Raw genomic sequence first — 26,594 nt, forward strand, 5'->3', positions numbered from 1 at the left:
GGCATTCATTTTTGAAAAGCTTGCTGCTTTAAATTATTGTGTGGAGGCAGCTCTGTCAGCTGTCATCATGCAGCCCAGGTGTCAAAGGGATGGTTTTCAGTTTCTCTTAGAATCGACAATATTGTGTCACTGCACTTCAGTCTGGTTCCTCTCTGCCTGAGGCTCCAGATGAGCTGATCAAGAGGAAAACGACAAAGCATAAAAATATTTATCTTCACCCACAATCCACCACGACTAGACTCTAACCCTAACCAAATGTTTTTGTCCATGCTTTAACACGTGGATATTGACAACTGTCTTCTCCTTTTCTCAATCCAACAGCCCAGTGACCTGAGGAAACACAGGAGAAAGGTACACACAGCACAGCTTTGTGATGCGATATCATGAATTCCTGGTGTTATAATATAGTTGCTATAATAAGACACTGCTGATATAAGTACCTGAAGTATTACGTCTGATGTCCCATTTCTTTGCCTTCAGATAGCAGCAGTGGAAGAGGACGGCCGGGAGGACAAGGCCACCATCAAGTGTGAGACGTCCCCTCCTCCAACGCCGCGCACCGTCCGAATGACACACACACTGCCAGCCTCATCACACAATGACGCACGAGGGTAGGTGTCAGCTGTGCAGACACTTCTTGAAGGAATAAGGAACGATCTCATTTCCTTAGAAATTGTTTTGTTGAATGTTCTTACCACAGATATTTTAATTGTGCTTTTACCAACCGCAGCAGGGGAGCCTTTTTTGTTCAGTTGCCTTTCTCTCCTGCATGTGAATGCTCTTCTTTCTTGTTAAAAATGTTAGCTTGATGTACTCATCTTCAGATGCTGTAGTCATCTTAGCTCTGCCTGTTCTTGCTTTGGATGGAAATAAGATGGTTTCCTGCCCACTTAGTGCTTTCTAATTCAGCTGCAATTTTGCCATGAATAATTTTCTAGTACTCTGGAGATATTCCTGGATACTTTATCGAACTTAAAGCCTAAAAATATTAGATTTTGGCTTCAGTAACTGGCATAACTAAATAAGCTTTGGGGTAAGCTGTCAGTATACAGCACAGAAGGTAAATGTGGATTGACTTTTAAAAGTGAGACCAGAGCAAAGAGAAGTATTAAATATAAACTGAGTTGGCAGTTCTTGGAAAGTTATGAAGTATACAGAGGTTTAAAGGTCTGTTTTCATCACCTATCAAAAAAGTTATTAATGGAAATCTAAAACTTCTGCCCTTTTTGAGAAATGATCTCGTAAACATCTTTGTGTTTGTGTTGTGTCGTCAGGATCGTGGCCTCTCTGGAGGCCGAGGCCAGCGCCCTGAGCAGCGTCGCCAGCAGCCAAGACTCCCTCCACAAGCAGCCGAAGAAGAAGGGCATCAAGTCCTCCATCGGACGGCTGTTCGGCAAGAAGGAGAAAGGTCGAATGGTGCACCTGGCACACAGACAGGTCATGGTAGATCCACAAGGTGAGTGAATACGACTAGAATTCCCGCCTCATGGTTGTCTGCCTCCACCAACCAGCCAAGTTGCAGGAAATATGGTCAAATATGGTCTGTGACCTTGACCTTATGACCCTTTGACCTTTTGACACTGGCGCAGAGGCATAGAAAAATCTCCATTATTATAAAATAATCTGTTTTATTAGCCGTTTGATTAATATTGTGGAATTATTGTACAAAGTCCAAAGAATACTGTTTGTTTAGAATTTTATTATTCAGTGAAAAGAGCTTTAAAAGCCAATAATTGTTACCATTTTGTAAGTGTAAATAAATATTTTGTATTCATTTATATATTGTGTGACATATTGATTTCAGACTGTATTCACTGACAGCTTGAGCTCTTCCTTCTTCCTCACCAGCGACCATGATGGACGCAGACATGGCGGGCCAGGACATGGGAGTGGGCAAGCTGGGAACTCAGGCTGAGAAGGACCGCAGGTTGAAAAAGAAGTAAGCTTTTATTAAAGGGCCCCCCCTCACTAGTCAGAATCAGACTAGAAGTTACAACCTGGTAGTAGACCTTTAAGAGGGTCTCCTCATTTACAGCCAGCTATGTTCTTTTTAAAATATCTGCTGCAACAAGCGGCCGTGTTAAATTCATGGTCATATTTAGAGGAATCATTGAGTTTGGCTGTTTTTTTTTAAGAACCAGTCGTCAGAGTTTACACTCACTGCAGTGAACACAGTCTAATCTGACCTTTAACACACAGAGCACAGCTACAGCCGGCGCCGCCTGTGTTTGCCTTTTGCTCTCTTCCTGTATGGAAGCACAGCTGCACTGCACTGCACCGCACTGTATGTAATACCATAACCCACAGTGAGCGCAGGATCGATAGAAAGCAGAGGCTGGATCAGTGTCCAGGAGCAGAGATCAGCCTCGCTGTATTCAGACGCAGAGCCAAAGTCAGACTATTGATCCAGGCTGAGAAGCCAATTAATCTCACAAAGCTACTTTGTCAATTTGGAAGCTATAGCTAGCTTCTGCTAACACGCCACACATAGATTACAATCACTGTCAGAACAGGGTTCGTTCTGCCCTCCAGGAAAAAAAAAAGAGGGAGCCCCTTGCAAATCAGCAGGAGTGTTGCAGAATGTGTAGTTTGTGTGTGTGTGTGTGTGTGTGTGTGTGTGTAGATATGTGTGCGTGCGTGCATTTGCCATGCCCCGGTGCCAAATGATGAATGTCATTTGCTCGAAGTGCACATTGAGTTGTCATGACGAATAACTTTGCCTCCCATGTTAGTCGGTCAATAGAGAGTATTGTTTGTTGTATGTTGACAAATGTGTTGTTTCTCTTCCACTGCACCAACTTCTTCATAGCAGTGTCCGGGATTTAAGGCCTCACCACCACCTTGCATCTTGGCGCCTCCTCCTCCTCCTCCTCCACACTGCATGCCATTAAGCTGCCTGCACTATTTCCATTTCAGCATCTTGATCGATCAATACCGCTGTGGTCTCATTGTTGGTGTGTTCTTTTTTGATTTTTTTTTTGGTTTTTTTTCTCTTCAAGAGGTAACAACAAGTATCTGAATGTAACTGAGCATTTGAATGTAAGGCCATGGAGGGGGTCTTGCTGTGTTTCAGTGCATTTCTCATTTCCTCTGCTGCACGAGATGTGGTCAGGACTGCATTGTAGAAGACAACATGTTTTTTTTGACTGGTCTACAGATGCTCCTGTAAACGAATGCCCTCCATTGTGAGTTATATGTGTGTGGATGTGTGTGTGAGAGATAGAGAGAGAGAGTGTGTGTCTGTTTAGAGCCGTTATTGCCTATTTAACTCATTAACATTTGTGTACTTTTGTCTCCCCGTCGCTCTCTCTCTCTCTCTCTCTCTTTCTCCCTCTCTCTCTTCCTCTGCTCTCTGACTCTCTCCTCTCTTACCCTTCCTCTCCCTCTCATCATCCTCTGACTCTAACAAAAAGCGGGTAAGTTGTGAGGATGTGTAACTGACCTCCTGGATATGACCATTGTCTCAGCCATATTGCCCTGTCTTGCCATCTTCTCCTGTCTGTCCTCCATCCGTCCTCTCCTGAAAGACCAGTGCCAAAGCTGACGTGTCTCTTTATCTATCTCTCTATCCTTCATGGCTGTTAACAGCACCATTGCTTTCTTTCTTTCTTTCTTTCTTTTTTTTCCATTTACCATCTGAAGACGTTTCTTCCCCCCTCTTTACAGTTCAATGGCAGCTGCATCCATGGCTGGACAGAGAATGTGCCGCCGCTAAAACTGTGGCCTAATTTTTCTACCTGGAATGTCGTCTTCTCCTTTTATATGTGTCTCTATCTATTTGTGTGGAAATAACCAGCTGTATTATCTGGTTATGGGAATGTCAAACTGTTGTTTTTGTTTGTATGATTTTTTTTTTTCATAACTGTTTCCTTAAACTTCCCTTTTCCCCCCAGCTATGTTCAGTGGATGTATTTTCTCCATGCATTTAGACCCGACCTGAACATAAAACATGAGCTACCCCCCCCCCGCCCCTCCCATGTGCTGGATAGATAAGACAGTGAATGTACCTGGTTGTGTTTGGATGAACACATTTCCTCTGTGCAGCTGTGTTGAAGTGCCCTTTCTCTGCACTGAGGCCCTCAGCGCTGAGAGTGCTACATGTATCATGTTATGACAAAGCCCACTCTTTCCATTTGTCAAGTTCTTTGACAACATACTCAGGGAATGGGTTTTTGATTCAGAGTTTTTTTTTTGTTGTTGTTGTGAAATGTGTTCACTAAATTGAAAAAGAAGTGCGTTGGTTTTTTTGTATTTTTGTGTGTTTGTGGGTACGAGTGTGTCCTCCATTTGTCAGGCGTTTTTTTAGGCTGTTTATCAGTTGTGCGTGTCTCGCAGAGTGTGGGAGGCTTCAGCACAACACAAAACAGCTCTGTGCACGACAGACCAGGAGCATCTATTCGCTGCTCCTCGTCCGTAAGGTGCCGCTTAACGTCACGCGGAGCTGAGCTGAGCTGAGCTGAGCAGGTCGACACCGGCTCTCTCAAAGTGACGCAAGACTAAAGTTACCAGTCGAACCTGCGAAAGGTTCGACTGTCAACACACTGCTAAACAAAAACCACACAGCAGAGGCCTGAACATGTGAAGAAAACTTTGATTCATTTGCTGAACTGGGCCGATCCGGGCAGTTGTGCTCAGATTAGCTTCACTGAGCAGCTACTGCAGCACAGCTCCTGTCAGGTGTGTGTGTGTGTTTGCACTCAGAGAGGACACACAGTACCTCCGCCGAGGATGCACATCCTCTAAGTGTGTTACTTTGATCAAATATTTAGACACAGTGAGGGAGAGTCCAACGCTTCTGGCAAAAACCTAAAATAATGGTCAGGAATATTTTGACCCTGTGCCAAATATGGGGTGAGAGAGGCTGACCACTGAATTGTGGGTATCTTCATTCATTCATCATGCTGTGTGTGCAGCAGTGTCAAACTGCAGCTGTAATTGGACAAACTCTAACTATCTGGACCTTGCTGTGAGCTGCTGTTTCAACTTTTAACATAAACTGTTGCAGATTAAGAGGTGTGTGTTGGACGGTGAGAAAAGTGTTTTGTAGAACATTTAATTTGGGAGATGTTAAATCTGTTCCCTCTCTTCTGTGCATCGCACTTCAGAAGTTCCGAACCAAAACAAAACGTGATCTAAACGACCATGTTGTGTTGCTGTGACTCGCTCTTCAGCCACTGACCTGAACTTCCTCTAAATTTCACTGAAATATGAAACACTGTAAAGTGTCGGTGCCCTCACAAGATTACTGATACAGAGCCTGTGTGTATGAGTGTGTGTCTGAGTGTAGCTACAGTTGTGTGCTTGTCTCTGACAGCACAGAGATGAATGATAAAACGATGCCCTTTTCAACACTCTTTGTGTACAGGCTGGTGTGCAAGTACTCTCTCTCTCTCTCTCTCTCACACACACACACACACACACACACACTGCAGGGATTTGTGAGGAGCAGTGTGCAGGAATGAGGATGTGAGAGTTAAAGAGGGTATGGTGTTGTCATCAGTGAGTAACTGTGTTTATCATGATGTTGAAGTGGGTGCGTTCACACTGGGTCTCCTCTGTTCCCACCCTCAGACACGAGCTATTGGAGGAAGCCAGGAGAAAGGGTTTACCTTTCGCCCAATGGGACGGCCCGACGGTTGTAGCCTGGCTGGAGGTAAACGATCACTGAGACGAACTTTTCCACCACAGATAATCTCTAATTTATTTAAATAGCTTGATGATTATTGCATGAAACACAAACTGAATTGAATCAGGCTCATCAGCCCGTGGATGAACGTCATCTGTCTTCTTAAAGATGATCGCTGTTTGTCCTCTGACATGGGCCTGATCAGACACACAGCTGTTACAGCCTCTTCACATTGTTGCTTACATCCATTAGGGGTAATTTATGAAGCTATGACCTCATTTCCAATAATGAGCATTAATATTTAGGAGCTGACGCAGTGATCATAAATCAAATACTTTGTGATGTAAGTGAACATGCTGGAAAAAGGCAAAACATAGCAACGCTGCTGCCCCCTGATGTTTAGTGGAGGAAGTGCAGCCTCCAGCCACCTCATGACCCCACTAATCCCCCACCACAATGTTCCAATTAAACAGAGTCAAATGGGATTATTGGGGCTGATATATTTTTGAGCTGCTGAGCTTTGAGTATTTTTGTGCTAATATTACATGCTGTTAGATTTGACTATTTTAAAGCCAAATAACACAAATTCAAAGTGTTTTCCTGCCAAATCGTGTTCTTTGTAAGGTGGAAAATCCTGTGAAAAAGCATATTGGCTACTAAGAGACTAAATATTCAGGATGGTGATTAAAAAAAATACAAGAAAAAACAAGATTAAAACCCAGGAATGGGTTGGTAAATGAGTCCAGCTCTGGTTTCAGTCTGACTAAACTCTCCATGTGGTCCAGTTGTGGTTGGGGATGCCAGCGTGGTACGTGGCGGCGTGCCGTGCCAACGTGAAGAGCGGCGCCATCATGTCGGCCCTCTCCGACACCGAGATCCAGAGGGAGATCGGCATCAGCAACCCCCTGCACCGGCTCAAACTTCGCCTGGCCATCCAGGAAATGGTCTCCCTCACCAGCCCCTCCGCCCCGCCCACCTCCAGAACCGTGAGTCGCACAGGAAACAAGGGAACATGTGGACGGGGGGGGGGTTCAGTCGTACAGACATTTCCTGGAAGCAGAGCTCATGTGGAGGAGGAAGTAGTCCCACAATTTTTTTTTTAAGCCAGAATTAAAATATGAATATTTCAAGGAATATTTTGGGAAATAAGCAAATTAGGTTTCTGTGTGTTCACTACGAACAAATGTGGCAATAGGGAAACAGCTAACTTGACTCTATCCAAAGGTTTCTGTCCTGCCAGCGCCTCTAGCAATCACTTATTGATATACAATGTTCTCATATATGTTTTAAAAGACAATATATTTGTCTTTGTCAGGGATAGAACGATAAAGTCCCAGGCTTGTTCATCATTGTCCCCGGTGTGTCCGCAGTCGATCAACCTTTATTAAGACAGAGACAGCTATTCAGTGTCTGACTTTAAGATATATGAGAGCATAACAGCGAAGAGCCAGAACTCAATCAATCAATAAAATCTTCACAGGAAGCAGACGAGGGCAAAAGTAGCAAAGGCACCTGAAAAAGATCATAAAGTTTGAGTAGATTCCTCTTTAATCAGTGCAGACGTTGTGAATTAACAGGTGGTTATTAACGTGTTTCTTTAGAAGTAGTGGCTGGTGGATTATGTTGCCTTTTGACAGAGCCAGGCTAGCTGTTTCCCCCTGTTTCCTGTCTTTATGCTAAGCTATGCTAACAGGAGGGTAATGTTTAATTAAAGTAATGACACAATCTCTGCCTCCAAAGCAGCTCTGACAAATGTTTGTATGACTGAGCGTCCTCTCTGCCGCTTACTCCCCCACACATGGCGACAGGTGTGTAGGTGGGTGACGACAAGCAAACAGCGCCGTGATGACGTCGTCACTCCCAGCACATTTGTCAGTGATTTTTTTTAAAATTTTTTATATATGGCACCAATTTAAAGTCTGTTAGTCTAAGTGAGAAGTAGGTGAATATTACAGTGGGAGTCAGAGCCGGCCTGGTGTGTAAAACAAGCACTGGCAGCAGTGTTTGCTGTAATTTAGCCACACCACAGCCGCTTTCATAGCTCCCTGTTGTCATGGTAATTGCATATGGTCTCTGAGGCCTCTGCTGCTCCTTAATGATAGCGACTGTTCACACTGCAGAGCAAGGACTAATGTGCTTTATGGTGAATCTACAAACAGTGCAGACCGTGCATCACACAGACACGAGCAGTTGTTTGCTGTTGTATAAACCTAGACGAGAACGTTTTTGTTTTTTTTCACACAGCACTATCTGTGCATGCATCATCATGACTCATGAGCTCCTGCACTTTTTCTCCTGTTGTGAAATAACTATGCTGGTGCTCTTTTACCCTCCCCTGTGTTCCCCCCTTTACCCCACCCTCTCCTCTGCCACTTGTCTCCACTTCCACACCTCATGAAATTTTCATTATAGAGCATACGACTCCAGGACTGTGCCTGTTGTTGCACTTACTTAAACCCCCCATGCACTTAACAGAGGGGGTCAGTTGACCCTGTAAACACAGCTGGACATGTATGTCGAGTAGAAAATTGAGTGGGAGGGTTGGCCAATTTACCTCCACTATTAAAACTGGCCCCCCCTCAAACGTGCAGTAAAGGAGGGGTCCGCTGCTGGGAGTCCTGAGTCTTAGTACTGTTTGTAGGTGGGTCATGGCAGCCTGACCTGCTGCTGCAGCAACACAACACTACATCCAGAGGGTAATGATTATGTTGGAATAAGCATTTAGAGGGTTATTCACACAAATCACAAAAAAACTTTTTTTAATTACTTGTGTTTTACAGAGAGTTTAGGAGATTTTGCCTCCACTCGATAAAGACGGTGTCTGCTACTCTCTTTTCTCCTACTGAAGAAGTGGTTCCTAGTAAAAGTGTGTTGTGTAGATTATTATTATTGAGAGATACATTGCTGTTGATTTTTTAAATGTTTAACATGTAAATTTTGTTTGCTCTACATCATTCCATTCACGTCCATGGTAGAAAAAAAAAGAAAACTAGAAAACTAAAATAAGAGGATTAATCAGTGAATCAGTTCAGAGGATTTGCTGCTTTGCTGTCTTATCTGATTGTATATTAAACATTTGGTGAACTTTTCACTGCTTTATGACATTATCAACTGGTTAATCAAGAAAATCATCAACAGATTAATCAATAATTAATAGATGAATATGATGGCATGATGGCCACCACTGGTGTTTATTTTTGTAATTTGAGTGACTGACCCTCTGCAGGTGGAGTATAGATGGAGGGGGATGTGTAAAGTGGGGTTTATGTGTCTGTTGGTGGTCATGGTACTAATTTATTCAGTCTTCCTTGTTGTGCATGGCCACTGTCTTTGTTATTTCTATACGTACTGTTGTGCTAAAGTTGGAATGTTTCTGTGCTGTACTGTTTGTGTTTTTGCCCTTTGACCCCCGGCGGGTTTAGGGCCAGTTCATCATCTGACTGTGATGCTATAACACTATTGGCTTACAGTGGTGCTGCTCTTCTTCTTTAACACTGCTTGCCCCTCCTACCGGACCTCTACTACCAACCCCGCTGCCGCTCTGTCTCTCGGGCTCCGCCCCTTGTAGCCGTCAGGCAATGTATGGGTGACCCATGAGGAGATGGAAACCCTGGCAGCCCCTTCCAAAACGGTCAGTCCCCCTGTGTCCTTCACCCCTCCCCCACCTTTCTCTTTCTCTATCAGTCATGAGCGTATGAGTGTGTGAGAGAGTGAATCAAATGGACTGACTGAAGCGAGACCGAGGTGGTGACTGATGGAGAAGGCATGACTCGGTTAACCTCTTCCTGATCCGTGAACCTCCTCGTCAATACTAATTTAAGCAAGAATCTAGAAGGAGGAGCCTGTTCTTTAATGATACATACAAACTCTGTGTTCAGCTTTAACCCTTTTGATGCTGGGGAAGCTTTGACTCAGTTCATCTCCAGGCTCCCCCTGTCACTAAAACACCGCTCAAACCTCACTGAACACCAGATCTCTAAAAGCCTCTGTGTTGTACTTTGCATCCAGCTCAGGTTGGTGCATCAGTCAGACTCAAGAAGCTGGATGTGTGTGTGTATATATATATATATATATATATATATATATATATATATTTATATATATATATATATATATTTTTTTTTTTTTTTTAAACTCTTATTTCATGCAGAACTGAAAACTTAATTTTTAGAGATCTGATGTGCAGGGAGGTTTCAGCCTCTACGTCACTGTCAGGCTGTTATAAGCTGCGGGTGAGTATCTGTGGGATTATGTAATTAAGTAAACTCACAGTTTGCAACTTTGTCTTTCAATTAAAACTACTAACAAAAGACAGCGTTGGGTGACGTCACAGGAGCTGACGTCTCAGAATGGATGGGAGGTGAGCTGTCAAACATTTGCCGGCCTTTTTTTCTCTGATAACTTTAGATCCAGACGTTCGATGATTAAAATCTGTCACCCAGTTAAAATAAATAGTTAAAAACAAAGATCAAGGTGTAAAAAGTGTGTCTTAAGAATGTGGCAAAAATGTAGGCAACCACAACGCTGCCGCATGATGGTAGGGGATATGCCGCCATTGACAGGCGACCAAATGAAACAGAGCGTTACCAAGATAAAAATCAAAAAAAGTTGCATATTATAAGTTTCAGAAACTGTTGTGATGTTGGGCCACTCATGTCACCACATATGGGCTATTACGTCATTTTAAGGCGTAATTGTAAAGACTGTAGCTCCCATCTTCATCATACCACAGATGTGCTCTACCTCCTGTCTGGCTCCAGGAACTACAAAGCTAAAAGCTAATCTTGTACCATTTTTTGGGGGGAGGGGCAGTATTTTCAGCCCATTAGTAACATATTTCCAAAGTAAAGGCGAACTGTCAGGTCAGGCCACATCTGAGAGTAAGAGTTCCCCTGGAGACTAATTCACATGCCATTTGGGTTTGAGCTTTTCTTTCCTCTTTACTTGCTCAACAGTTTCTCCCACAAGCCTTTTACTGTGTCTTGAAAGCTGCCTGTGTTTTGTTTTTTGTTTTTTTTGACTTGTGAGAGGATTGGGGAGAAGAAACTTTCTTTCTTCTTCTGGCATTCTCTTAGATGTGGAAGCACAACAACCAAACTCACCGCTGGGTAACAAAAACAGGTTATGTTTGACACTATTGATTGTGAGCGCAGTAAATAAAGCAGCTAAACAGCTGTCTGATGTTACCATTGTTCAGCTGGATACTAAAATCAGCAGGCACTGTTAACGGTTTGGTTTAGCATTGCTTTTCCAGTTGTACTTGCAGGAGATTTTGGATGCAGCTGCAGGATTTATTACAGAACAATCAGATGATTTTCTCTTTTCTTTTCTCCTGTGTTTCAATCAGAAGTCAGAGTCTGAAGAGGGGAGCTGGGCACAGGTAAGTAAACACTGTCGTCTCCTGAGAGTTCAGTCTCACAGCCAACATGTAACATCGGTTAAGTGACTGACGTCTCCTCTCAGACTCTGGCTTATGGCGACATGAACCATGAGTGGATAGGGAACGAGTGGCTGCCCAGTCTAGGACTACCTCAGTACCGCAGCTACTTCATGGAGTGCCTCGTGGACGCACGCATGCTGGACCACCTCACCAAGAAGGACCTGAGGGTGCACCTCAAGATGGTGGACAGCTTCCACAGGTACGGGACTCAGCTCACCTGCCTTATGGTGACGAGAGAAGATATTCCTTCATTGGTTCCAGTAATTCGTCCTGTTAGGGCTGTTCTTTGGCTGTTTTTTGAGAGATGAGGCATGAAACATGTTTAGCAAATGGATAACAACAGATTTTCCCATCACATGACACCGCGTGTGTTTTTGTGCGTCTGACACCAGAACAAGTTTACAGTATGGGATCATGTGTCTGAAGAAGCTCAACTATGACAGGAAGGAGCTGGAGAGACGCCGGGAGCAAAGCCAACATGAAATGAGAGGCAAGTAAACACCCAAAATAAAAACAAGACGATAACAAACCAAATCGATGTGTTAAAAAAAAAAAAAAATGATGGGGAAAACAAGATGTGAGATAAAGATTAAAATGGGATTGTTATGCTTGTGTGTGCAGACGTGCTGGTGTGGAGCAATGAGCGGGTCATCCGCTGGGTGCAGAGCATCGGCCTGAGGGACTACGCCAACATCCTGTTGGAGAGCGGCGTGCACGGGGCTCTGGTCGCTCTGGATGACAACTTTGACTACAGCAGCCTGGCGCTGCTCCTCCAGATCCCCAACCAAAACACTCAGGTACACACACACACACACACACAGGCCTTCATCAGAGTATTAGAGCATATCTGCATTTTCATTGGCTATTCAAACAGCGAGCAAACTGCTCTGAGTTTGGGCCGAAGGACTAATGTAAAGGTTTGGCCGTCTCACAGCAGGAGCAGCATCACACCACTGAATAATAATTGTTTTTGAAGTGTCCTTTGGCATCGACAAAACCAAATTTAAAAGGTGCTGAATATGGGCAGAAATATCATCTGTCACCGCCCTCCGTCCAAAAATAGAGGTATGTGTGTGTCAGCCTTCAAAAGCTGGTGGAATCTAAATCAGAACATGCAGATTTGCCAACTGTCACTCTGGCAGGTTGCCGTGTGAATTTTCACTGCTCGTCTACACTCGGGTAAAATGGATATGCAGCGCGAATAACGTAATATATCAGCTGCTTCTGTTACCATGCTGCTAAAAATAGACTCAAATCATGTGTTTTGTTTTTTTCCTCCTCAGGCACGTCAGATTCTGGAGCGAGAGTACAATAATCTGCTGGCCCTGGGCACTGACAGGAGACTGGATGAGGTGAGCGGCAACCTTCACCTACAATGCTGAGCTCACACCACTGTGAGGTGAAACATCACAACAAACGAAGCTCGTCTCAGTCGTTTCAGAGTATCTGCAACAATTACATGTTTACCAACCTTATTATTTCAAGTTGAATTCATTTATTAGCTCACACTGACGGGATAAATTCTGTATGTAAATCTCTAAGCCAGCTATTTTTTCCAGTGTTAAAGGTGTTGAAATCCTGTTTTGTTTCTCCCTCATAATACAGCGACCCAGATTTCCCAGTATCGCAAAATTCGTCACATAAAAGTTTTGAAACCAAGGCATAGTAAACATGCTCGTAGTTGATATCAATAACAAAATTTTTAAAAAGTCTGCACACTCAGAACTGTTCAAAACCTGCCTAGATAAGTAGTTTTTTACAGCAATGGTCCTTTTTAGAGGATAATACTTGGCCTTTAAGTCACAGAATTCATCACCTTACCCTTTAACATGTACCCAGAAACACAGATGATAATGTGCTAAAGGACCAACTGTGTTTTATTTTTTGTTTTGTTTTTTAATTCTACAGTCATTACATGTTTATGTCTGTAACCAAGTGAATGAATGTGTAATATTTTTCCGTCCACCAGTGTGACGACAAAGATTTCCGAGGTCCGTCGTGGAGGAGGCAGTTCCCGCCCCGAGACGTTCACGGTATCAGTATGATGCCCGGATCAGCAGAGACTCTCCCTGCTGGTTTCCGTCTCACCGCGACGTCCGGTCATTCCCGGAGGCTGCCCCCCGAGGGTGAGTGTCTGCCGCTCCACCTGAGCTCACAGTCCACACACCCACTGGCAGATTGTTCTTTTTTCACTCTATGTAGAGGTTTGTTGTTACCTTACTGTACATGACTTGTGTTAAAGATGGATAACTTGTGAAGTGTGGCTTTCAAACGCAGCAACACAGAGGTTAAATCCACAGGCTGTGCAGGTAGATCAAAGACACCCACAGCTGAGCGCAGGCGTCGCTGCTCCCTGCTGTTTTGTGACCATGTCTCTTGTTCTCTCTGACTCTGTGACGGCTGCTCTGCAGTCCTCTATGAGGCGCTGGATGACAGTCCTGACGACATGTATTTGGATTGGTATCAAGGTCAGATATTCCCCAATGCAGGTTCTGGGCTTGTTTGCCCTGCGTGTATTAATATTCTACCTGTACTCCCTCCTTTTCAAATGGTCTCTGCCAACCTCTGTCCTGCTGTATCTCTCCTTTTCTTTGTGGTCTCTCGCCCTCACCTTTCTTATCTCTTACTCTACTCCTCTTTAATCTCTCTAATATCCAACTCCAAGGGTTGTTTTGCAGAGTTGCAAAATAGTCGTGTCCAGTCACCCTGGTGGTAAAAGCTAGGGGGTCAAGTTATGGATTAGGACCCATGCTTGCTGGTTTGACCCTTGAAGTTACAGAAACTTAGCAGCAAAACAAAAGGTGGCTATGCAGTGCTATGTAAGTTGGCCTGAATCAGGAGGTTTACATAGGTCACGTCTTGGGTGGTTGAAGAACTCAAACTGACAGTTTGTGTCATTCCTTCTCCCCCTGCTGTTAAAAGAGGACACTGGCTGAAACAGGCTCTGGCTAAAGGATAATTCTAGGTTGTTACAACTTTGTTCTTATTTTATTCATTTTAGTAGTTTTTTTGCATCATTCCAATTTGTCCTAATAACAATGTCTTCAGAACAAGTGCTGAGATCTGGGACGGCAACATCAGCTGACTGGGTGAGAATCACAGGCAGTCAGACAAGACAACAGGTTAGCAAAATGATCTAAACCACTTTATTTGGAGGTAAAACTGACGACTGTGAATCCTGACTGCACATATTAACAGCGATGGATGTTTACAATGATCAATCTGGGTGTAATTTAGACTTAGTCTCCTCTTCCAAATAAGTTTGGCTAATGAGAGGATGTGTTTACAACCTATGTGATTGTCTGACTGCTTATTTATTCCCCCCCCTCTAACTTTTGTCCACTGATGTCGCTGCATTCTCACATCTCTGATATCAACTTAGTGAATTGGTACCAGTAACAACCAGTAACTACATTAAACAAGACCCAAGTTGACAGAACGATCTGAAGTCGAGCTCTGTTCTCTCACTTTGTCTGGAGCTTTCAGCCACATCACAGACTTCAACTGTAGATGTTGAAACTTTCCACCATCGTTTCCACTGTCACTCTCAGTTTTTTTTTTTTTTTTTACCAACATGGAAGGTTTGAACACTTCCAGTCCAATGATAACTGACTAAACTCAATCAGATCATAAAGACCTGACGATGTGGACAAACACTCCAGAACAAGTGAGTAAACTGACCTTGAAATCAGATGGTTTTGTCTACTGCTGTTTCCAAAGCTGCTAAACTCAAGACCCACGTTCTGAAAACCTAGAATCATCCTTTAAAGGGATGAAGAGCTTATTAGCAACTGTGTCTTTAAATGACTGGAGATCATCCGACGGCACTGATTTGAGCCAGTGTTCTCCTCTAACAAGGTGTTCCCGGTGACACTGAAGCAGCCCTCCTGTGTTCCTCTGTCTCTGCTCCGTGCTCCCTGGTCTGTGACGTCCACACTACACTCTAATCTTGTTGCTGGTGGTGTCCACTCAAAACTAAACCTTCCTTTGAGTGTGTGATCCATGATTTTCTCTTCTGAGGGTAACAATCTCTGTTGTGTGGAAGAAGTGTTTTGTGATCTCACTCATTACCGTGGAGGACGTCTCATCTTGTGGCATTTTGTTTGGGGTGGTAACCGAGTGGAGGAAGGTTTCCCTCTCACTCTGGGTCCATCTGATGTGGTAAGAGCCTTAACATTCAGACTTAAAGGTCTCCCCTCTCTCGCTGTCTCCCCCTACAGTCGGACCCTCTGCGGTGCAGCGGCTGGACAGCTCCACGGTGAGAACCTACTCCTGCTGAGAGGAGGAAGAGAGGGACCTTAAACTGTACACTGTATGTAACATTACACAGACTCTCGCTCTGTCAAATACACAGCTTTCCTCAGAAGTACTTAAAACAGATATTGGATTAAAGAGAAGTGGGCCAAATGTTTCCCCAAGATAAGTGTGCTTGTCTCCTCGGCTTGGCGAGTCTCTGCGGTGTTGTTGCCAGGTCGCTGTGATAAGGTGATGGGAGGTGGGAGGGGCCAGCAGCGAGCCACACTCTCATACCGATGTCTCCTCTTTAATGTCTGTCCAAAAACGATGAGTCACTCACGGTCCAAGCTTCAGAAATCTGCTTCAAATGAACGAGAGCTGCAGTATCTTAAACACAGATTAGTTAACAAAGTTCATTTACATGATCATGACACTTCAAGGCTCCTAAAAATAGGCATCGTGTGAGTTATCCAAACTTCAAAGATTACGAAGGGAGTGTGCCCTAGTTTTCTTTCCAGCCGTTTTCTCTGCGCTGCCAGGTGCCATCAACCAAGTGTCACTTCTCGTAAGACTTTGCTTTGATTTGATGCTGTCTGCTATCTGACTGCACCGTCTCTCTGCATCTGCGTTCTAGTGAAATTCCCTCACAATTTAAGCAGCAAGCAGATGCCAAAAACTGCAGAGAAGTTTCACTTTAGCTTTGGATGTGTTGTTTAGCATGCAGAGATAAAGAAATGCAAACTGCATTTACATATGTGGTAAAGTGATAAACCCCAGTCTGATCATTTGGTCTCAAAATGCAAAAATGTCTCAAAAAGAAAAATGGGTTCTGGGTCAATATCCTCAGAACATACCCCTCTATCCACTGACTGGAGCAGGTTCCAGCTCCTTTTAGTGGATAGTGGCCTGATGAGGCATTTAGTCTCTCCAGCATGTTCTGGGTCTACCCAGGGGTCTCCTCCCAGTTAGATGTGCCCAAAAATCCAGAACCTCCTCAGCTGGCTCCAGCAGCTCCCTCCAGATGACATCACAAACAGGACTGGGGACTAGGCGCAACCCTGGCAGAGGCCAACAGCAACTGAAAATGCTCGACTTCCTGCTGAGAATACAGACGCAATTCTCACTCCAATTATGTCAGGACTGCATGGCTCATAGTTCCAGCTAAACAACAAACATCTAAATCCTTAAATTCAACTTCTCTCTCATCACGCTTGTTTAAACCTTTGACAGTTGCACCGGCTGCCATCGGTACATCTGTATATGGTTTAGGCATCTGGCTGCAAGGAATACAACAGGCAAAACAGAATGAAAACATTTTAGACCGTTACCACTATTATCACAACCCCCGGAATGTAAGAAGTGCAGAGGTTAGAGGAATAATAGACAGATAATAATGATGAAATGCTGTGACTTCCACTGGTGCAAGCAGTTGCCACCAAGAACAAATACAGCACAAGACTGCCTCAGAAAAAATAAAACACCTTCTGCCTTCCCTCATGTTGGACGCGGCGTTGTATTTAGCAAATCACAAATCTAGTTCTGTTCCAGGTGCATATAAAGTAGACAAACCTGATTTTTCAATGTCCTTTCATTTCGCACTTTCACGCCACTCTGGTCTTGATGTAATAGAAATGTATTCATAAGAAGTATTTTGTATTTCAAGGGTCTTTTTCTGTTGAGCTGTGTCCAAAAAGCCCCATTAAATCTGTAGTAATTCAATATTGTACAAGAATAAAGCATGAAAACTTCAGAAAGAGGTGCGGGTGAATAATTTTTATAGACGTAGTCATGATTTAAATTACCTTCTTAGCGTTTCATAATTCAGCTTCTTTCTTTAAAAACCTCACTCACTGAAGATTTGAAGAGTCTCATTAAAAACCTCGTCATCGTGTTTCCCTCCAGGTACAGTTCTGAACGGAGCTGCTGGACGGGCCAACCTGCCGAGGAACAAACGACACGCACTGCCAAGAAGCCCTGCTCTCCTCTCCGACCCCCTCCCTGCTCCATCCCCTATAATGTAGGCACCAGATGCCGGTGCTATACTGTCCTGCAGGCTGCCCCGTTGTCACCATTTCTACCTTTTACATGTACAGTAACTTGTCGAAGCATAACGTACTGTGTATTTCTTCTACAGGAGATGTGTAGGTTATCTGTAAATTAATATAAATATGCCATTTTTTTAATATATACACACATCTATGTATAAAAAAAGATATTCAGAGTTTGTGCAAAAAAAAAAAAAATGTCCCTGCCACCTCATTTAGTGGACCATAGATTAATATATGCTGCTCTTTAAACTGTCTCCATATTACCCCCTAGATCATTTTGTACATATGGTTTTATTTTTTCATTGTGCTGATGATGATGAACCTGTGCTGCACCATAGAGAGAGGAAGAGACTCTGGATGTTGTGTGAAAACCTGCCCTCTAATGGTGTACAAAAGAAACCCACTTCGAGCCCCCAACAAACTTCATTATCCTTTCTTATGGACTCGCTATCATAAAAAGGAGCATTTTCAAGAGGACGCGTCGACACACTGGAACGACACGACAAGCACTTTGATACAACCGCATCAACTCAACGGACTATTTAGTAGCCAAGGACAAAACAAAGAGATGCTGTTGCTCTCTCGAAGTTGCACAAAACTTCCTCTCAGAGAACAAAAAAAGAAAAAGCAGGAGGTCATGCGTAGAACCTGTCACTTGTTGTACTGTATGTTTTGTCAGGCGATACATTTAACACAAAAGGACAAAAACACACACTCAGCCGAGCTGGCCTTCTCCCCCCCCCCCCCCCCCATTCCTTCAGACACCACGTCGACAGAACAGAGGAAATAACTGAAAGACAGACTGCTTTAGCTCATAGTGTGCGTAGAGTGTATATGACCATGTTGAAGTGAGGTGACTTTTAATGACAAAAACCTGTTTCTTGCTGTGACTTACATTGGTGTAACTGTTAACTCTTTGTTTCCGTCAGAGTTTCCAGGGTAACCTATTGTACAGCCCTGTTATCTGTCTTTTAGTTATTTCTGATGGACGACTCCGAACAAGTCTTACGCTTTTAATTTGTTTTTACATCTTCAATTTGCACGAACAACGAATCATTTTATTTTGTGTTTTTTTTTTCTTTTTTTTTTCTTTTTTTTTTAATTTATTACTTCTTGTACTTTGGTCAAAACTAAGTGGTGAGCAAACAAATTTTCATTGTCAATAAAAAAAACTGTCAGTGAATGTTTAGTTATTGTTTTCATTCATAGTCAAAATGTTTCTGACTCAAGGAATCAGCAGCTGTACATGGTTTTAATTCATTAATTATGAATCTGCAAACATTATTATTCAGATTACATACAAATGGACTTAAATTCATTATTAGAAATGGATAGCACTAACCTCAACCATGGATTTAACACAGCTCAAATAAGGTGAGGAGATAAAATGTGTCCCTTCAGTGCGATTAAGAAAAGAAAAATAATCACTAACTTTTACTTTCAGTTCACATTTGCAGCGCTCTGTGTCCGCCGTGAGCCAGCGTCCTCGCATCTTGCGCAGGGAGGGACTTTGTGTTTGTCCGAGTTTCCTCTGACGTGTCCCGCTGACGAGCTCAGGCTCCGTGAGGTCTCAGAGCTTTGTCTACCTGCCTCTTGATGTCTTTGAACACCTCTGGGTCCTCGATGGTTGGAGTGATCTGTGGCGGCAAACAGCTTTGTTATAGTGCTTCCACAAAAGTAATACAAGGCTAACAGGACAACACAACAACAGGAAATGAGGCTTGCAAAACTTGCTAATTAGTACCTAATTGAAGTAATGATTGAGTAATTAGGGTAGCCAGTTATGCTAACATGATATACGCTGTGCCTCAAACCTTGCATAATACACAGAAGTCTCACATTTCAGTGGTTTTATTGGGAAGCTTTAAGGCTGTATCCATGGAAACCTTGTATTATACACCTGTAAAAAGATCTACTATATTAAAACATATTGTTTCTCAATCTGTCATCGTGTTCTCTCGTGGGGCCTTTGGCACCTGATCAGCAGAAAACTGAGTCGGTAACTATAAAGAGATAAAATCCCAAATGAGTCCTCAGTGTTATTTAATGAGTGCAGGGCCTGTGAATGCACCATCATTACTCAAATTCTGCATCAAAAAACAGGCGTTACTCTCTTCTGAGCAACTGGAAATTTAGATGAGCTATTTTCCACAGGGGACAAAAAAATATAAAAGCAATATTTCCCCACAGAGATGATTAGAATAATGCATGTACCTTGTAGGGCTTGCCGTTGACCAGGTTGGCTAAAGAGGAGCGAGGGATCTTTCCAGAGCGCGTCTTGGGCAGTCCACTGACAAAAAGAACGTTCCTGAAGGCAGCAACGGGTCCGATGGTGTTTCTCACGAGCTTCACCATCTCATTTATGACCTCCTCCTCTTTTTTCTGCACGCCTGAGACAAAACAGGAACATACATGTTGACCCAGTCAACAAAACACACACAGTTTTACTGCCACCTGGAGTACAATATTCATTCTGGGATTATTTCAACACCTCAACAAAAAAATGATTATAGTCATTTTTAAACCACGTGGGGAGGTCAACTTACTACAGTATATACTGAGAGTGTATGAAAATCTGTGGAAAACATGCTGATGAGTACTAATATTACTCTAATGCTACACCATGCCTCACCATTCTTGAGCACGCACAGGGCCAAGGGAACGTGACCCTTCAGAGTGTCCTCCAGACCCACCACAGCACAGTCTCCCACTGCAGGGTGCTGCAGCACTGTCTGCAAAACACACATGTACATATGTGAGATTATCACCAAGAAGCGCTGCGTCCCCTCCTCTGTAATCGCTCTCCTACCTCCTCCAGAGCTCCTGCAGACAGCCTGTGACCTGCCACGTTGATGACATCATCAGACCGGGACATAATGTACAGGAAGCCCTCCTCATCCACAAAACCTGCATCCATGGTGTCATAGTAACCCTGAAGGTGAAGCAGCAAGGAGGAGAGATGTTGGTATTATGTGATACCAGAGCAGGTCATAGTCATAGCCAGGGAAAATTAACATTCATCAGTATAAACAGAATTAAAATCAGTGGTTGCAAATAAAGATTTCAACACCAGAGGGCCCCCGTTCACCACATACGTATCACTACTCCAGTTTTCATCCAGTGTGAAAGTGAATTGTGCAAATCTTCAATAGGATAAAGTCCAAGCTTTTCTCTCACTGTTTCCTGATATTAAATCACATCACGTCACTACAGTGGAAGTTATTCATGTAATAAACACTGGATTGACACAACTTACTGGGAACTTGGTGAAATAGAGCTCCTTGAACAGATCCTGGTTCTGCCAGAGTGACAACGCTGCACCGGGAGGTAAAGGCAGTCTGAGGGGAGGAGAAGACATTTCATTTCATTCCAGTATTCCTCCTCAACTGTTCCACTTCACTCCTGATATATTAGAAAAACTAAAAGTGAGTCAATAAGACTCAGTGATGACAAAGCATGACAGTAAATCAATGATTATTATGTGCAGTGTATCAGATTTTACTTGATAAAGACATCAGGATGTGTGAAGATGGATATTTCTTTGTTTCACTGCAGTTAGTCTTCATGCTGGCAGACACACACACACACACACACACACACACACACACACACACACTAACACACAAACACCCATCCCATGGGGCAGACAGCATAGCAAAGTCACTCAATCCATTTCCCAGGTCTGAACCCTAAACATGCCTCTGCATTTATTTCACTACAAGTAGAATATTCAGGCTTTCTCTCTCAATATATCTCTATCTATCTATTTATATATGTGTGTGTGTGTGTGTGTGTGTGTGTGTGTGTGTAGGTAAATGTCTATATAAAAACTAAGCCGATAAATGCACCAGTTTGCCTGTTTTTCATAGCCAGACTCAGTGACTGGAGCTCGTCCTTTGAACAAAAGCTCCACTTGAAACAATAACTGTGTGACTAAAATCAGCAGAATTCAATAACAAGCTAATAAAATGCATTAAAACACATGAACTCTGACATATTACAAGTCATTATGTCCTCTTCTCCCAGCAGCCTCACTCTCTGTAAATATTGAATATGACTATGTGAAGCTGCATTATAGCTCCTGTTAAAAAAAAAAAAACGGGGCTGGCGCAGACTTGGTGGCGACTGGAGGGAAGTACAGTAACACAGCTGTTCCCGTCTGCTTACAGCTCTACCTGTCTTTATCCCTGGATGCTCTGTACATGTGGATTCTTTGGAAATCCCCTTTGCTGGCACTGAGTCAAAACCAGCAGCTCCAGAGAACAAGGAAACAGAGTTAGAGAGTGATAACAGATAGGTAGCAGCCTGGAAGATAAGGCAGCACAAAGGGCTGGGGGGGGTTGGGAGGGGCTGCTGGAGCTGTTACACCAGCAGCTGTCTCACCTAAACAGACTCACACACTTCCTTCTCCAACCTCAGCAAAAAAAAAAAAACATTGCAGGAGGTTCGGAGTTTGACCAACAGTGAATTATTAAGATTAATGACTGAAAGTTTAAATCTGATTAGTGTGCAAAACACTTTGATGTCACATTTTAAACGAGTGTGCAAGTGACAGCGGGAAGGTGAAGCAACAGCTAAGCTGCTCGCACCACTGTCAACATATCCCACTCAGCTTACCTCACCACAATATTTCCCAGGGTTCTCGGCTTCACCTCCTGCATGTCATCATCGATCACTGTGACTGGTGGAGAGGGAAGAGCACACAGTTCATATGCAGAGGTGGTGGCCAACAGGAAGAGCAGAATTATTAAATACTCTGCAGGGAATTACAAGTTTTATCCGTTTCTGCTCTGGTTTATTTATAAATATCTGTAACTGGGGGACAGCAAATCTATTAATACATTAAAATAATGAGCAGAAGGTTAAAGTAAATAACAAAATATGGATATAACCATGATAGATGTTTATGCACAGGAAAAGGCTGGTTTGTATGCAGTGTGTGTTTTAGCCTGGATATGGATTGACTGGTTCGAACTCTTACCGTTGTAACCTGGAACAGGTTTGCCAGCCTGGCCTGCAGGGGGTGTGAGTGAGTTCCCCAGACCGATGCACGAGGAGGTGATGGCTGAGCCAGTTTCTGATGAGACAGACACAGACAAAGAGGTTCATGAAAGCTCATTTCTGTGTGGGAGGTCCCTGCGGTCTCAGCCCGACACATGATCCCTGAATCTGTGGCGCAGCACAAACCATTACCACATTACCACACAACCGTATTGTTTTCTGGATTTTCTGCTACATGCAAAAGCTGAACCTTCCAGTGGAGGGCTGATCAAAACAGCCTGTGTGGCGCTGCCTTTCATTTCTTCTGTGAGCAGCATTAACCTACATTATGCAGAACTATGACAGCTCCTATGGGCTCTCCCCGACTCCGCCACTCAACTGTGCTCCCCTTACAGCAAAGACTCGCCTGTTTGCCAGCTGCCCCCTCCCCCCCACCACCTCCACTCCGCTGAATAACAGAATCGATGCAGCTCAGTAGGCAAGATTACATCTGTAATCACACGGCAGCAGAGCAGGGCCCGGGATCAGCAGCTGTCTGTCTATGTTTTAACTTTAGTTGGAAAACACAGTGAAGAAGCTCTCCTGTCTCTCAGTCTGTGGGTGTCTGTGGGCTTTATCGGCGTAAACACAAGAACAATGATGCAGCTGAATGCTTCCATCTGTCCGTCGTGTTTCCCCCTTTCCCAACACAAACTACACAGCTGATGTGTCACCTTACATTCACACAGCAGGTGACAGCCGCACAAAATAATCTTCAGCATCATGATTCCTGTCATCTCACCTGTTTGCAGGTGGTTTTTCACCACAGCTTCATGCTGTTTGCACAAAGGGCAAAATTAATCTTCTGGACCTTCATTTGCTGTTCAATTAAATATTAGATATTTGATGGCATTTCAGAAACAGCCATCCCATGGGATTAGTGATATCTGTTTAGTTTACAAACAAGAGGCAAATTAATCACCTCTTGGCTTCACTAATATGCAAATGTATGCACGAGCCCTTCAGAAAGGTAATCAGATCATCTAGCAGGGAGTGCACGTGGTGCAAATCTGATGTTTCTGTCAGGTATTGTTCTTAGGTTTCTGCAACCAAGAGAGTTGTGGCATTTTCCTGTTAATATGCAAATGTATGCAGCAAGGTGCACTAAAGCAGAATTAGATCATTTACTGCGCGGGGAGGAAGTAAACACTTTCAGTCATGGATTCTTCTAAGATGTGCATTGCCGGTGGCAGAGGCACCAGTCTTCTGAGGGGGCAAAAGCCGGTGGCGAAACATCCACGGCAGCAGGACAGCTATGCAAATGACAGCTCGTTCAATACAACAGTGATCTGAGGCGTCTTAGACTCCTTGTTAAACCTTGAGGGGAAGTTAAAGTAACAGAAGACTTCACCAGGGTCACGTACCTGTCAGCTACTGGGCTGCAGCGAGAACCTGACCACTGCAATTACTTGAAAACAAAGGGACAGCTCAGACTCCCACTTATCAAAATGAAGGGTATTTATGAGTCAAAAATGCCCCTGAGGTAACTTTCAGTTTCAAAATGCTGAAGGCAGTATCAGGATTTGGGATAAGGAGCTTTAATCCAGAGTTCTTTGGGAAAAAGGAAGAGCAGGACGTTCAGATCACGATGTACCTATGAAAGATGTTAGGGAACTACAGCAAACGAGGTCAGCGTGAACCCAGAATTATCTCCAGCACCTCGCCGAGTTACCAGCTCCATCGTCTGAAGCGGATACAGACGGTATCCTCCCTCTACGACTAATCAAACAAGTGCAAACAGAAAGAGACCTGCTTCCAACTCCAGCACAGCAGGCTTCAGAGGCATGAGCCCAGGGGCAGGAGGCTGCTGTTGGTTGAGGAAGGGATTAAGTTAGCAAATGAAGCGAGAGAGGGAGGAGGGCGGTCTAGAGTTTAACACCTCACCCAACCGCAGTGGCCTCTGAACTGGCAACCGCGCACGCCTCATTCATCAGTGGCAGGTTAGCCACTCCCTGCAGGGTTCAAAGCCCCATCACTGTCAGCAGAGACGCTGCTCAGCACCAATGATAAAAAAGATTTTTTATGCCTTCGGGGGGGGGGGGGCTGTTAGTCCCAATCACCTTGTCAGAGAGCAGGGTCACGACAGGGCGATGACAGACCCCCCGGTGACTGATCGTGCCCTTTGCTTTCAGGTGTGTAGCAACACTTTACTCCTTGCGCTATAACATTTATGGCCACCATATAATCCATATAACCATGGAAGCAGAGCAAAGGGGAAATACTGTAACTTGTAGGAAAGCAGACACTAGGGGAGTTTCAAGTCCAGCACTGATACTTTGTGATTGGTGGAAGTTTTAGATGATCAGTATTTTATGAAAAAAGTATGTCACGGCTCTTTTACCTCATACAAAAAACCAATTAGACATTAATATAAAGTTATATGAATATATAAATAACTAATCAAACTGCATCCAGGCCTGGATGACATTGTCTGTTCTTAATAACGAGCCAGTACTGGGAAAACCAATATATCAGTCTGACCCTGAAGGATGTTATAAGGGTCCTTTAAAAGCTCAGCTGAATTGCACGTCAATTAAAGCGCGACACAACCACTGAACCGTGTCAGCACAAGGGGAGCATTTAAACCTGGCTGTTTACAGCAGGAGCCGGGGCTCGCTGGCGGCGATTCAGGCCCAGAGAGTACATTCAAAACACACAAATGAAAAAAGACAGTATAATTGGACCTTGACATTTTACAAGGCATACAGGAAGAGAGGACTGGCTGTGCTGCTCTCAGGCATGAAATTAAACCTTTACAAAGCAAAGATTTTCCAAATGATAATCAGCTGCATCACTAAAACATTTTGTCCTCACATTTCCATGAAGGACGGCGAGCTGACGAGAAGCGGAGCTCAGCCTCTAAAAGCTGAGTCAGATGTTTACAAAGACCTCCTAAAGGTTCGCTCCTCAGCCCTCAATGTGGAGGCACCATAGATCAGAGCGCGGCAGCTGTTGTCTCTTTACGTTCTTCCACCCTGCAGCTCGGAGAGAACGGATACAAAAATGATTAGAGCAGCTTTAAAAGATTACTTCTGACAATCTGACACTTCTGACAGGTTGATCAACGTGCTAAAGGAGCTGCAGCAAATCACGTGTTTTATTCTATTATTGCTTCCATAAACAGACATTATCCACATTGATGTTGAAATATGGCTGTTGACACTTTCAGCACTATGATCAGCCCCACTCAAATAACTCAACGCTATCAAGTGTGACCATCTTCCCACAGGGACGAGATCTCATCGGAGGGGTTATCTGTCCAAAACATATCTATCCAAGGGTCAAGTTGAAACCTTCCCAGAGCTAAAACAGACAAAGCAGATCCACTGCTGCTATTCTGGTCACCTTGTGCAGAGGAGCTTAAATATGCTGGGTGAGAAAAGGTAGACGGCGGAGGCAGGAGGCAGGTGAGTGAACAGTAGAGGGGAGAGAGGAGGAGGAGGAGCAAAAACATTGTTTGTGGGCTCTAGCTCGTCCACACTCAAGCTGTGTGGCTGTCTATCCGCTTGTCTGAGTGACTGGTGATGTGAGTGTTTGGCAAACACACACATACACGCACACACAAACACACCTTGGTACCAGCCTTCCCCCATACTCCCACCTCAGTCTTTTCCTTTTCGTTTGCTCCTTCTTGCTCCCTCGCGCTCTCTTTGCCTCTGTACACAAACAAATCAATCTTCCTTCGACCTGTTGGAGATGAGCTTGGCTAGTGAGAGGCATTTTGAGTGTGATGAATGGGTTGTGGGCGGGGGAGGGGGGGTTGTAGGAGAACGTGTTGGAATAGCGGGATACGGTGGTGCTTTTCGGCTGGGAAGGTGTTATTGAGCAGCCGAGCTCATTACTAGCAGCTTGGGGGGAAACTGCTGTTCAGGAAAAAACAAAGATGGCTGTGTGATCCTGCACTCTTCTGCAGATCCACCACTTCTTTCTGAGAACAGATAAAAAAAACGCTGTCCTCTCCTCTGACAATGTAACCCTGCACAGGCTGCACTTCCTCTCTGTCTGTAGAGTGTGTATAAAAAGACCTCGGGAGCGATCACTGTTTCAACGTGAAACCTGGAAAAGCAGCAGAGACCAGCACGCTCAGAACTCAAGTGCAGTCGTTTTGCATCAGTGCAAAATATGCCACAGAATTAAAAACAAAAAATACATCAGAGTTATAAGTGTAGACTGGCTCGAACCAGTGTTTCTTTCCCCTCAGTAA

At 43.9% G+C, this 26,594-nt stretch overlaps 2 protein-coding genes across 6 annotated transcripts in view; one reads left to right on the top strand and one right to left on the bottom strand.

The window, feature by feature from the left end:
* Positions 1–18,533, top strand: part of ppfia2 (PTPRF interacting protein alpha 2) — a 155,577-nt gene extending 137,044 nt beyond the window's left edge. For 3 of the 5 annotated variants that reach the window (XM_071501853.1, XM_071501855.1, XM_071501856.1), the window contains 15 exons: positions 322–351; positions 481–611; positions 1,275–1,456; positions 1,849–1,939; positions 5,572–5,653; positions 6,412–6,612; positions 9,195–9,257; positions 10,974–11,006; positions 11,090–11,265; positions 11,459–11,556; positions 11,688–11,863; positions 12,350–12,418; positions 13,036–13,192; positions 15,287–15,378; positions 17,205–18,533. In XM_071501853.1, coding sequence (XP_071357954.1) covers positions 322–351; positions 481–611; positions 1,275–1,456; positions 1,849–1,939; positions 5,572–5,653; positions 6,412–6,612; positions 9,195–9,257; positions 10,974–11,006; positions 11,090–11,265; positions 11,459–11,556; positions 11,688–11,863; positions 12,350–12,418; positions 13,036–13,192; positions 15,287–15,345 — 1,548 coding nt within the window. In that variant the 3' untranslated portion in view covers positions 15,346–15,378; positions 17,205–18,533. Of the gene's footprint in view, positions 1–321; positions 352–480; positions 612–1,274; positions 1,457–1,848; positions 1,940–5,571; positions 5,654–6,411; positions 6,613–9,096; positions 9,258–10,973; positions 11,007–11,089; positions 11,266–11,458; positions 11,557–11,687; positions 11,864–12,349; positions 12,419–13,035; positions 13,193–15,286; positions 15,379–17,204 lie in introns of those variants that run through there. The other 2 variants (XM_071501854.1, XR_011694112.1) reach the window with 2 other exon arrangements.
* Positions 18,534–18,583: 50 nt separating this feature from the next.
* The window catches only part of acss3 (acyl-CoA synthetase short chain family member 3), a 33,028-nt gene continuing 25,017 nt past the window's right edge, over positions 18,584–26,594 (bottom strand). Inside the window, exons 10-16 of the mRNA XM_071501858.1 lie at positions 22,332–22,427; positions 21,968–22,031; positions 20,607–20,688; positions 20,160–20,282; positions 19,983–20,082; positions 19,565–19,740; positions 18,584–18,987 (exon numbers count right to left, since the gene is read on the bottom strand). Coding sequence (XP_071357959.1) covers positions 18,904–18,987; positions 19,565–19,740; positions 19,983–20,082; positions 20,160–20,282; positions 20,607–20,688; positions 21,968–22,031; positions 22,332–22,427 — 725 coding nt within the window. The 3' untranslated portion in view covers positions 18,584–18,903. The remainder of the gene's footprint in view (positions 18,988–19,564; positions 19,741–19,982; positions 20,083–20,159; positions 20,283–20,606; positions 20,689–21,967; positions 22,032–22,331; positions 22,428–26,594) is intronic.

This window comes from Trachinotus anak, unplaced genomic scaffold (genome assembly GCF_046630095.1).
Source record: "Trachinotus anak isolate AG129_WGS33_773 ecotype Australia unplaced genomic scaffold, CSIRO_AGI_Tana_v1 ptg000018l, whole genome shotgun sequence".
Lineage (NCBI taxonomy): Eukaryota > Metazoa > Chordata > Actinopteri > Carangiformes > Carangidae > Trachinotus > Trachinotus anak.